The following is a 13,190-nucleotide window of genomic DNA, read 5'->3' on the forward strand; positions in this document are numbered from 1 at the left end:
TGCTGAACATCCCGAGCCGCGTCATTTTGCTAAAATCAGTGCTTTAATCCATTCTGATATACCAACTAACCAACCAAGCCACCCCTAAAACAGTCTGCCAAAAAATGGTAAACATGTTAAAAAAATTCTTATGGAAAGGGCCCAATACGACAAAGAAATGGGTGCTTTTATCGTGGAGCTATCTGAGCAAATCCCTAAAAGATGGAGACCTTGGGCTACGAGATCCTTACATCCTAAATCAGGTAATGGGGGCAAATTTGTGGTGGAGATGGATTCAGGGGGGGGGGGTAGACCTTTGGAAAAAACTACGGGAGATAAAATATGATATGCCTAGGTCCCTAGAAGGAAAGTTGAAAAGCAAATACGAGAAGAAAGGCTCTGCAATATGGAATCTCACCAGTGCCAATAGGGACCTATTCAAAGAACACATCTTCAGGGAAGTCAGAGGAGGGGATAAAGCCAACTTCTGGGAAGAAGCGTGGCAACATAGAGAAAAATTCAACAACTAGTCGCAGCTCACATAGATCCACCAATTCACCAACTTACACGAGGGCGACACAGTACAAAATTACTGGTGCCCGAAACCAGAAGGATACTAGAGAAAGTGGAAACAACAGTAAAATTGGCCAGAAGTGCCAGAAACACCCGAATGGGAACTTTATGACAAGGAAAATAACGATAAAAGAAGGTTCGGACACCCTAAGATGGGGCCACAGAATCAAAGGCATGTTTACAATAAGAGAAGGCTACCAAATAAAAGCAGAACACAATAGACATCTAGAAACAAAAAAATGGGAAAGTATATGGAAAGCAAAAACATGTCCGAAGATAGCCTTCTTCATCTGGTCCTGAGCCATGGGAGAGCACTAACATGGAACCAACTGCAAAAAAGGAATGCAAGGCCCATTGAGATGTGCCCTCTGCAGAGAACAGGAAGAGACAATGGAGCACCTAACCAATGATTGCAACGTTAGCGAAAACCTGTGGAAACAACATCAACAACTTTTTGAAATTAGCGACAGGAATCCAAACAACATGCAAACAACAATAGAGAACTGCAGGAAAAAACCATACCAGAATACGATCTTGAACAAGGCATGGAGACTCTTGCTAGGATTTTTTCTATGGAATATATGGAAAGAACGAAACATATTGATCTTCAAAGAGGAAGGTAGAGCAAAAACAGTAATATGGAACCAGATAATCCAAAACATTAGAGAGACCATTCTAATAGAGAATTGGTTCGAGGAGGATTGGAAAACTAACCCGAAGGAAGCAAAGATAATGACACGCCTAAACCTAAAACCAAGCATGATGCGTAAGCCAGCTAGAAAACACCAAACCAATGAGGCGTAGGAGGTTAACGAATTCAGAAGACCCCAAAAGGAGTTCATCAAATTAAACATCGATGGTGCTGTGAAAGGGAATCTAGGCAAGGCAGGGATTGGCAGAGTATTTAAAGATGATAGGGGGAGGACCCTTAGAATCCATGCGATGAACTGTGGCAACGCGACAAACAACGAAGCAGAGCTTCACGCCTTGAAAAAATGGTTGGAAATTGCAATAAGAGAGAAATACCAAAAACTACAGGTTGAAGGACACTAAAAATGGCAATCGGAATATTCAAACAGTTACAACAAGGAGCCTAGTGGGATAAGATAAGTCGAAGCTGGAGAACCGCTTCGCTGGTGTAGGAGATTGGTAAACTTACCAAATAGATAGACTACATCCTCCCCACCCATGTAAGAAGGAAAGGCAACGCACCGGCTGACAACTTGGAAAATTGGGGGAGCACTCATGTAGGAAGAACTATAGACGCAAACGAGGAAGAGTTATACCAAATGGAGGAGATGGAAAACTTAGTAAAAATCCTAGAACATGACAAAGGAGGAGAGGGGAACCCCCGATCGGGGTGTAATACAAGAAATCAAGAGGGTCCGGGGTGATGGGACCTGGAAGGGGGAGGAATAGGGCAAGTGTGTGAATGGACAGACGAGGGAAATGAAGTGAGTGGAAAGGGAAGAAGGAAAGTGGATGGGCAGAGCAAAGAAGGTACAACCCTCGAGAGAATGAGGGCAGAGACTGATGAGCATGACAACGAAGAGGGCAGGGAAGTAAGTAGGGGGGCGGGCAGAAGGATGTCAGCAGGTGGCAGGGTGAGGACAACATGCATACGGCAAGAGAAACCGGGAGCAAGTGAGGGTTAATGCGAGGAGGTGGTAGCTAGGATGGGGGGTCATCATTTCGAGGTGACATCGTAGGGATTAGCACAGGGAATTATGATAGACAGGTGGCAGCAAAGGTAAACGACAGGAAGGGGAGGGGCATAAACCATAAGGGAGATCAAGGCATAGTTAGATGCATGCAGAAGACGGAGACGAGAGCTGGAGAGAGGAAAGGTGGCCAAAGATCGACGCTCCAGCTTGCGGACGGAAGCGGCAACATACCTGAAAGTTGGTATGTTGTTCCTCTGACCCCTAGCTTTGTAAGGCTTAGGATGAATTTCTGTAGGAATATAGGAAATTTGATAAGGAAAAGGAATGAGTCAGGCAAGGAGGTACCCAGACACTCCTGCAACCCTGGTTGGACAAAAACAGTAGAAAAGATTATGAAAACCTGGGGTAGGAAGCTAAGGTGGGAGGGACTAGAACCCAGGATGGGAGAGGTCTACACCATGGCAAATGCTCGAAATAAAATCAAACAGAGCGAGACTACAGTCACCCTTGTAGGAAACTATGGGTGGAATCTAGAAGGTAACAAGGAAGCACCCCGGGGAAGAAAAAGAACTGAGAAAAAAGAGAATCAAGGAGAAAAGAAACCTCTAGGGGAGGAATATAGGGCCAGCACCTTGAGGGAAGACATAGCCAAACCAGAGAGACCCTGGGAAGTGAGGAACAAAAAACCAACCTTACCTGGGGAAGAAACCATGAGGATGCCCAAGACATGCAGGTCGCGTGCCATTTATTGCCGTGAGGGAAAAACGGCAAGAGAATCAAGAAAGGAAAGAACCCATAACATTGAGAGGACTGGTGACATTACGAAAGAAATTTCGAAGGAAACTAAATCTGGCAATGGAAGGGATAACAAAATGGATATAGGTAAATGGGAAACTGTTTTTTTTACTATTATAAAATTGATAACTGTAATGACTATGTGATAGGTCTCACCTCACACTACGCCCAACATAGTGAGGAAGATAGAGAACAACGAGAAGAAGACATTAACAGGTAGGCAGGGAGTAACATGGCGCCTAGGAGAGGCAAGCGAGATAAAAAGATGGCAGAAGGAACGAGCGACTCGAACAAAGAACAAAGAAAAAGAGGGAGAAAGTCAAGCAATGAACATATGAAAACCCCTTATTGATGCCTATATGGTAGGGAACCCGCCGGACATCAGAGCCCAAATTGTTGGTTGGGAGAGAGAACTTAATGACTGTATAAAGAACCAAGACATCCCCATGAAGGAGTGGGAAAGTATGGTTCCCGACCCAGGGAATTCTCGAGGTCGTCACTTCCTCTTCAGACAAAAAATACAACAGTATTGGGTCATGAAGAATGTGGTGGCACGGGCCATGACCCTTAATCGACAACAAACAGCGTGTGGTGGAACAGAGGCAAAGGAAAACACCAAGGAAAAGGATCCAGTCAAGGCTGAACTCCTCAGGGAAATTGCAACAGTTCAAATACAAACCTACAGAAACAACTTGGCCTTGGGAAGAATTGAGTAGACACTACAAGATATGAAGAGGAGCGAGATGCTTGGCTCCAGTGCCAAAGCACCAACCCCAGTAATATCCTCGAACAAGGATTGAAGCAACGGTCTAGTACAAATCTGATAAAATTTTGATGAAATGCTTTTACTTGTTTAATTTGTTTAATCTGAACAGTAGTATAGGCAGTAAAGACAATGTTGCTAGATGGATAGAAAAAAAACCTTTTCAAATTTTGGACAAGTTTTAATCTAGATAGGTGGCTATCTGGTTTCCTTCGGGCAGGTAAGCCACCTAGAAAAATGGAAGTTTCTGATTTTGGAAAATCAATATAAAGTGAGGAAGAACCACCGAGTTTAGAAAAAAAAAATAGTAAAATTGAGTTAATTCATTATTCATTATTTTGATTTTGACTTATATTTTATTTTTTCATCTTCTTATTATAGTTTTATTGTTTAGAATAATTAAATTTGACTTTTTATTTTTATTTTATTTATTTTTTCATTTTCTTATTAGTAAATTTTAGTTTTATTATTTAGAATAATTGAGTTTGACTTTATTATTACTGTACCTTCATTTTAATTAAAATAATAGTAATAATACAATTAATTTTGTTTTTTTATTTACAGCTAATTTCCATCTATTACTTCATTTAAATTAAAAAATTGTTTATTAATTAATGATAATTTTTGAGTCAAACTAGATGTTATATTCTAATGGCTAGAAAACATTTGTCTTCATCCATTTAATCTGATGTCATGATTTGGTTCTTCATCTTGTACGGAAGATGATCTATGCTTAAACTTAAAGTTTTTATGTTATTTTTAAAGAAACACTCTCAACATTCAAAATATAAAAATGATTTTATATATAGAGATGTGAAATTTATATAAATCTAATATTATTATTAAAAATTAATATATTTTTATATTAATTTATAATCTAATTTTTCAATTTTGGATTTTAAAATAAACTTACATTTGCGTTTTCAAAGATTTAATCTATCAAGAATTAAAATAAAATATTTGGTAGAAAGAAGAAAGAAATAAATTATTTTAACGTCCGCGAGGCTAAAGCTAGCATATGGGACAAATTTCTTCTTCATCTGCTTGATGTATTCAAACTTTTTTCTATGAAGCTTCACAATAAATGCTCACAGCTTCTAGACAAACCCCTCGCTAAATAGACTATCCCAAGAGCTAGCTGCCAACATATCTGCATAACTTTCCCTATTGTCTTTGAAGGCCTCACATTCTAAAATGAAATTCTTTTTTGTTTCCACTTTTCTGGAAGAACAAAAAATGCATACTCTTTCCCCCCACACTTCTTTTGGCCTTTTACAGTGCCCTATTTCACAACGGAGTTGATGAGAATTAGTCCTTAACTAAGCGATAAGAATTTTGGCTCTCCAAGAGATATTGGCCTCTATGTATGCTTTTGGTTGATGATTGTGAGTGAGATTAAACACTTCAATATAATACTTTTTCTTTTTTCTTAGCTTGTTATCCCAAATACGCTTGTGGAACTTATTCATAACAATTTTTTTTATCTCTTTGCTGTTTATGGGACACATGTTCAAACAAATATCCTATTTACTAAACCATTTGTTATTTTGCTGTATCCATTTTTTTTTTGCACAATCTGTCATTAAAGACAACCTTAGGCCATCTACTCTCTTCCATTTGCTCAATTTTTTTTAAATACCTTATGATTCGTACCATAGCAATTGCTTCAAAAGGAGCAATCCCCGTTTCACTTAACAAGATAGCATAAGGAACTGCACTTTTAATTTTGAATTTTTTTGTAATCACACGCTTATCAAAATTCTCAATTTGTCTCCACTGAATGTTGGATGTACTGCTAGCCCATAGTTCACAACCATAGAGAATCACCGCAATCACTAGAAGCCCAAAAAGAGTTTGAGTGGTTTTCCAGTCCCATAACTCAACCTCTCTACGCCTATTTTGAAATGCATAAAATGCTTTCCAACCCCCCAAAAATTATTTTCTTTCTACAACCATCTCAGCTTATATTTTTGTTGAAGTCAATTCCGAGGTATTTGTAATTTGCAACTTCTTCCAAAATGTTGCCTTCAAAGTCGAACTTATATTGATTATGTTTTCTTTTTTAGATAAAACCACTACTTTCATTTTGCTGATATTGACTTGCATCTCCACACTTCTACAAAAATGCTCAAGGTAAGTGCTCTTGCAAACCAAGAGTCGATTTAACAATAAAAATAAAGTCATATGCATACAAAAGAAACCTTATAACAAACTTGCCCAAATAGCTACCCTCACCCCCTTGCGAATTTAAACACTCCTCAAGCTTGTTGATATATAAACCAAAAATGGTCGGCGATATTGGGCAACCTTGCTCGACCCCGATATCACTTCTAAAACTTTCAAAAATGCTTGTTGAAGTTCTAATTTTGACTTTCACCTCTTCATACAGCCTATGCACAACTGCTTTGAAGTGTTTAGGAACCTCAAGTTCTTCGTTTTTGTGCCAAAACTTATCCTTAGAAATCGTGTCGAATGCTTTTCTGAAAATCAACAAAGTAACAAAAAACTTCCTTCTTTTTTTCCCAAACTTTTTCAATAATATGCCTTAAAATTATACAATAAGTAATTGTGAAATATTTAACCCTAAAACCCGCTGGTTTTAGCACACTTATATATTAATGTGGGACACTGAAAAACAAAGCAAAGTTATTTTAATGCCCGACCTCAAGAAGCAAAGTTCAACCATAGAATTAAAAATAGGAGGATGTATGTATAACAAGCGACTTCTACTATCTACCTGTTGCATCGCGTCCTTGCTGTGGCGATGGCTCTGCCCAATTCAAGCCGATACTCGCAGGGCTTCCCTTCTCATTCAAATTGCCTGACACGTTCGCTTCATACCACAACACTTCCTTTTTCTATATTCAAACTTCAAATACTTCATAATAAGAAACAGCAGCCGCTGAAGCTTCGTTCGTCGTATTCGCTAAAAAATTCAGAGAATTTATCCTCAAAAAATCAATTGCCTGCCACATGTGGTTGTGGTTTATGCAGAAGGCGATTCTTGGGTGCAATTGCAGGACCATTTCTGCCACAGTTCACTACCTTTCCTGCGACGGCCGATCCATCAACAGACTTACTAGTTTCCAATGCTCAGGTTGTTTATTTTATATACATTCCGCATATTAGTGTTTAATACGATCCATTTCAACTCTCACCTATCAAGCACCTATAGGGATCTGGGAATAAAAAACTGGAGCGAACCTTTCTGCAGACTTATAAATTGGATCTATACCGGTTATTATTATTACTTCTTGTTTTTAATTTGACTTTTATTAGGTTCACTTATAATTGGGGTTTTTATTGCGTATTCTTCTTGCTCCGCTTTTTACACGTTAAATGTGATGGTCATGCACATCTTATCAAACTGGCCTCTAATAACCCCTCGCTTCTCTGGTGCAATAACATGGATTCAAATACGAACCATCATTCAGGAGACTCCTCGCACACATATATATTACTGCTTTAGAATTTGTGAATTTTTAAAAATATCTATTGCAATTCCTGCAAGCGACAGCAATTTGGTTTTAAGCACCCACTTCCTTTCTTGATTTCAATCGAGCCACACATATGTAACTGTTTTGGATTTTGGGGATTTTTTAAAATCTATTGCAGTTCCCTGTAAGCTACTGCAATTTGGTTTTAATTCTAACATGTTATTATTGAGAGGAGCACCCAATTTCTTTCTTTAATTTTGATTTGGCAAAGGTCAGGGCGGACTGAAATATAAGTTGATGCTTTTGTGGTTTGCGTTCGGTGGTTTGCACGATCCATTCTTTGAGTTAGTTTGTAATGGTCCTGGTGACTTGTGGTACTTTAAATACTACAAACGTGTAAAGAACAATAAAAGAACCGCGTAGTCTAACGAGGCGGAGGAGTTGCCCGGAAAGTTATGGAAATTCCAGTCATATTAGAGAAAATATGGCAAGGATTTTTATAAATCCAAGTTATAGTTGTTAAACTTTAAAATTTTAGGTGTCCTAGACGTTTTTGATGGTGCTGAATCCATTTCCACCATCAAAAACATGATTCAAACACTGCCTCTACAAGATTTATTGAATTTTTTTGCCCGGATACCGACCACTTTTGGCTGTTCGGGCAATTCCTCCATCTCGTTAGACGACTTAGAACATTGGTAAGCCCTTGATGTGCCCTAAGGAAAGAGAACATCCCTATTCAAATCAATGATAGAAAATTATCTTCATGTTCTAAAGAATCTGCAACAGTAAGTTACTGATGTTAATTTTTGATTGGTTGATCTGAAAATGGGGCATTAAAGGCTTCTTGTGAGCTTACGAGAACCTCTCCCACTTCCAAAGCTTAAATGTTCCCAAGATCTAGTGATTAATCAATGCGGAATTAATAATGTGCTTGAACATAGGTGTATGCTTATATTTGTTTTAAAACCGTTATGTGCTGTAAGTTCACTTGCTTACGCTGGTACAAAATACATATGACAGTAAGCAAAGCAGCAAATAAGCAACACACGCATAGCAACAAGATGTAGCAATAAAACAACACACATAACAATAATATTAATTTGGAGTTCACCCAAAACTCTTAGGCTACGCCTCCTTGAGCTCTAGTCAACCCGACTAGGCCCTATGGGATTATGGCAGCAATTTTTTTACAAGCTCTACGCTCAACTCCACTGCTTTACACAGAACACAATGGGCTTAGAACACCATCTCATCCCTGGCTCTGAAGCTCTTCAGCTTGTTGGCTCTAGCTCTGGTTCTGGCTCTTAGCTTTGGTTCGTGGCTCGTCGCTCTGGCTCTGGCTCTAGTTCTTGCTCTGGCTCGGGCTCTGGCTCTCGGCTCTGGCTGTGGGTCTTCGGCTTTGGCTTCTCTAAGCTCTCTCTCGGCCTTTGCGTGCATCAATGGTTCGCTCAACCTCCAAGCGACCTTTAGCAACCTTCCAGTGACCTTTAGCAGCTTTGCTACCTGTCAATCGTGCTCTCTGGCTTTTCGCTCTCGTAGCTAACAACTCTCCTTCAACGACCTCCAGCCCTCGCCAACACTCTGTCAATTGGGCCTTCTGGCTCCTTTGAGGCATTTTCCTGGTTCTGCGGCTTCCCCAACTGTTTCTCTGCGTGTCATTACTCCCCTGCGTCTCTGTGGCTTCTTTGCGCGTTGTCTGTTTGACTGGCCATCTGGCTCTGCGGCTTTGTGGCTTCAAACGCATCATTGTCTGCCAAAAACGCCCGCTTGCAGCGTGGCATAGTGATCAAGGGCCGTTACAGAGGGATCGAGGCCTTCTTCCAGGCAAAAACCCGAAAATGGAGAAAAATCCAATACACAGAGATTTTTCTGAAATTACACTATTGGGCGTGAATTCCAGACTTGAAATTTCATCAAATCGCCCCTATAACCCTATCGGGTCCGCCATTAGTCGCAATATTGCTATTGCATCATCGCATGGCCAAAATCCCAAATACACGAGATAACACAGAAAATCTGAATTCCTAGACTTCAAAAATTATGTAATCGGGCTTATAATCCCCATCGGGTCCGGCCCTTATCGCTTATCGCAATCGCAATCACATTAGCCCTGCTATCAGGGATCGCCGATCGCCGATTTAATTTGGACCGTTGATCTGATCCCCGATCAGACGGTCCAGATCGCATCGCATATCGCTATCGCATCGACCCTTTGTGTCGGGGATCGCCGATCTCCCGACCGCCGATTTAATCCTGGTCGTTGATCTCATTTCCGATCCGACGGCTGAGATTGCACGCCGCGGATCGACAATCGCATGTCACATATGGTATCGGCCCCTTTTATATCGCTGCGATATGATGTTGCGATGCGATATATCGCAATCGCATGTCACATAGTCCCGGGGTTCCTTCCCTTATCTCATAGCATCGCCAACGCCGATCCGCCGACACCGATATCGGCGATCGCAATGTCGCATCGGCCTGGGGTCCTTTCCTTATATTATTTGCATATGCCTACCTCCGACCTGATATGTCGGGGATCGGTAATCGGGGGTCTCTTCCGCCTCCGCTTTAAGTCTGCCTCTTGGACCATTCCGATGCGATTTTCCTTTATAAAGCCTTTTAGGCCATTTTTTTGAAGATTTTGCCTCTTTTTCAAAGGACAAAGGGCAACTTCTTTCTGCGATAACTTCTGCATCCGAGGTCTGTTTTAGCCCATTCAAATTGCAGTAGATTCAGAATGAAAAGATCTACGCAATGAGACTATTTCTAGGAGCATCCTTTGACTTTCATTTTCCTCTGTGAGGAACACTTAGACTTAGAAGTCTATCCAAAATCCATTTTGGATCATTGGTGAAGCCCTTTTTAGTGAATTCTTTAAGGTATCAAATTTATAAATTGAAAACGTTTTGCTAGATAGCCACAAATGGAGAGGTATATGTTCCATCAAAATCATCCACAATGGAGGGGTTGCATTAACAAAAATCACAGCATGATCTCCTCCATTAACAACACCTACGCATTGACACATCAATAATCATTAATGTTAATGACATTAACACAACCTCTTATATATATATCTATATATATATATATATATATATTAAATTTTACAGTAATACTAATGCTAGATAGCCACAAATGGAGAGGTATATGTTCCATCAAAATCATCCACAATGGAGGGGTTGCATTAACAAAAATCACAGCATGATCTCCTCCATTAACAACACCTACGCATTGACACATCAATAATCATTAATGTTAATGACATTAACACAACCTCTTATATATATATATATCTATATATCTATATATATATATATATATATATATAAAATTTTACAGTAATACTAATGTTTGTTTTTGAATTAAAAAGATTGGGGGCTGCGGTCATACTTGTACAACCTTATACAACTCCAGAGGAAGAGGAAGTTTTTTGTCTTTGTGACATTCCATTCTCAACACAAACATAGGTGTAAGGCAGACACTTCTCTTCACAAGGGTCTTGCTTTGAACGACACAAATTCTTAAGCACTACTTGACAAATTGAGGAAGATGAAGTTTCTTGTTCTCATGACATTCCATTCCCAAAACAAAGCAAGGTGTGAGGTGGACAATTCTCTTCCTAAGCTTCTTTCTCCAAATGACACAAAGTCTTGGATATCGTTTGAAAATTGACTACTAAAAACAATAAATTTGAAGGACATACCTAATCATTAAATGAACTTCGAGGATGTAATTGAACATGGCTAGCGAAGAGTATGAGCCCAATGCTTTGTTCTATTCAACCTCTCTTCCTCAAGCTTATTTCCTACTTTTTCTTCCTCTCATCGCTGGTGGAGAGTTTAGCATATGTTTAACTGTGCCAGCTTATGAGGGGGTTTGCGGGTTTGTCTTTAGCATCTCATGGGTAATGGGGGCTTCCTCCCTTGCTGGCTTAGTCTCCTATTTCATCACTGGTTTGTTCTCATCTTTTGTTTTTGTTCCTTGTGAAAATTTCAAAATTGAAATCCTATTGCAGCAAGTGGAAATAAAGTATTCTTCTAATTCTCAATTAATTCTAACAAATTATTTGCTACGGAAAATACTGAATAAATCACACTGCAACCTCCACAAATAAAATACTGCGGAAATAATAGTCTTGGGAATTGAGAAAATTTTAGCACACACATAAAAAATGACACTGTTATCTTTGGACAAATGTCTCGGAAAAACCCAACTTGGGAAAACTGGTGCAGCAGCTGAGGGTTTTATTATTATGCAACAGTGAAATTTGAGTACAATCTATGGATGTTCAACTGACAATCCAAACAACAAGAAAATCTGGCCAAAATTATTTAAGGGAATTTCCCTTCTTCCACAAGCAACCTTGACACAACTTCCCTTCAAAAAATTCGTCTTCCTGGACCCTCTGTGTCAGTCTCTGCGCAGACCCTTGGATGTCTAAGCCCAAAACTGCCTCTGATGAAGTCATTTTGCCTATCTCTGCTGAGGAGATTGATTCTCTGGCCCTATGGAAGACTTTCTCGGCTTCTGGAAGTTGAATCTAATTTTCCTCCAGCCAAATCAAATTTCTTTTCTGAAGCAACTGCGCAGTCCTCTGCGTTGCCTCACTAGGAATAACTTGGCCTCCTTGCTGCTGTCTCTCAATATCTAGAAAACTTCCTTCGGATCACTGTCTTGACCCCTCACTGTCTCTGCTTCCTCACTGAAGCTCGAACTCTCCGGCGATTGACTGCTGGTACTCTAGAAAATCGAATTCTCCAAGTGACTCTGGTGCCTTCTCCATCACCACATTGATCCCTTCTTATATCTTCTTGTTGGGACTCTAACGACCAAGATGAAATCTTAATTGATGGCTCAGATCATTTGTGGATCGATCCATGTAATATTTTAGAGAATTCTCACCTTGAAATAATTATTTCTGATTAATTAACCAATTTTCCTAATTTTGCCTCTCCACCAAATTTCATGGCTAGAACACATCCAATGTTACAAAATCTAACACTCCCTCTTAGCGAGGACTGTGTTCTGTCTAGTGCTACCACAACACCCTATCTCTATATTACCTCCTATCACGCTATTGATGTCTAGCCATACTGCCCATCAACTACTACGCAACTCTGATGTGTTACTGTTGACACTGTCTTACTGCTTCCAACTTTGCATCTGCACTGCAACTCCCTCTCATCCGTTGTTGCTGCCACTGCAACTACTGCAACTGAGAAGCATCCAAAATACTGAATCAACTATGTTCAGTATGATGCATTTGTCTCCCGAGTCTCTGACTACTACCAACTTCTGCATTGTCAATGAAGAATCTACGTTGCTGCCAACTTTGCATTGAGCTACCTGCTCTATTGTCAATACTGCACTGCGTTCCTCAGCATCTGACTGTTACTAGTCTGCAACTATCGCTCTGGTACTAATTGCATCAACTGCCACTGATCCATCTTGCTACTGAATACTGTGCCCCCCCCCCCATAACCAGGTAATGATCCATGTGGTGGACTCCTCAAGGACCCTACCCATCTCTATCTGTGAAACCAGATTCGCTCAAAACCCCTGCTGTGTCCCAAATCCCATGAATTGGACACGATTTGCTAGGACACGCATCCTCCGAGTGTGGCCGACTTGTGGGATTTGACAAACATGCGAATCCTCCGAGCGTGTCCCGATTTCGGGACTCGTGTCCCTTGTAAATGTGTGTCATGCGGCTCATAAAGCCCGATTTTGGCTCATTTCTCCCTCATTATTTTGTGTCTCTCTTGCTGTGGGTGTGTTGAGCGACTAGCAAAGCGTTTGAGAGCATTTTGGGGGCAATTCAAGCGACATGTAAGTGCATCTTGCTTCAATTTTTTTGCATTTTTATTACAACAGTTTGCATGTGCATTTTTTCTTCATTTTTTTACCGCATTCATGGCTCAATGAGCCATTAAGAAATTCTTCATTCTTGCCTTCCATATTTTAAAGTTT

The 13,190-nt window shown here is 40.1% G+C and overlaps 1 protein-coding gene across 1 annotated transcript in view; it reads left to right on the plus strand.

Annotated features, from left to right (window-relative positions):
- Window positions 1-6,410: 6,410 nt before the first annotated feature.
- The window catches only part of LOC149164738 (uncharacterized), a 221,262-nt gene continuing 214,482 nt past the window's right edge, over window positions 6,411-13,190 (plus strand). Inside the window, exon 1 of the mRNA XM_089432182.1 lies at window positions 6,411-6,871. Within this exon, the coding sequence (XP_089288308.1) occupies window positions 6,539-6,871 (333 nt within the window). The 5' untranslated portion in view covers window positions 6,411-6,538. The remainder of the gene's footprint in view (window positions 6,872-13,190) is intronic.

Source organism: Pinus tabuliformis, chromosome 5_1 (genome assembly GCF_031772625.1).
Source record: "Pinus tabuliformis cultivar Carrire ecotype Pingquan chromosome 5_1, CPIR1, whole genome shotgun sequence".
Lineage (NCBI taxonomy): Eukaryota > Viridiplantae > Streptophyta > Pinopsida > Pinales > Pinaceae > Pinus > Pinus tabuliformis.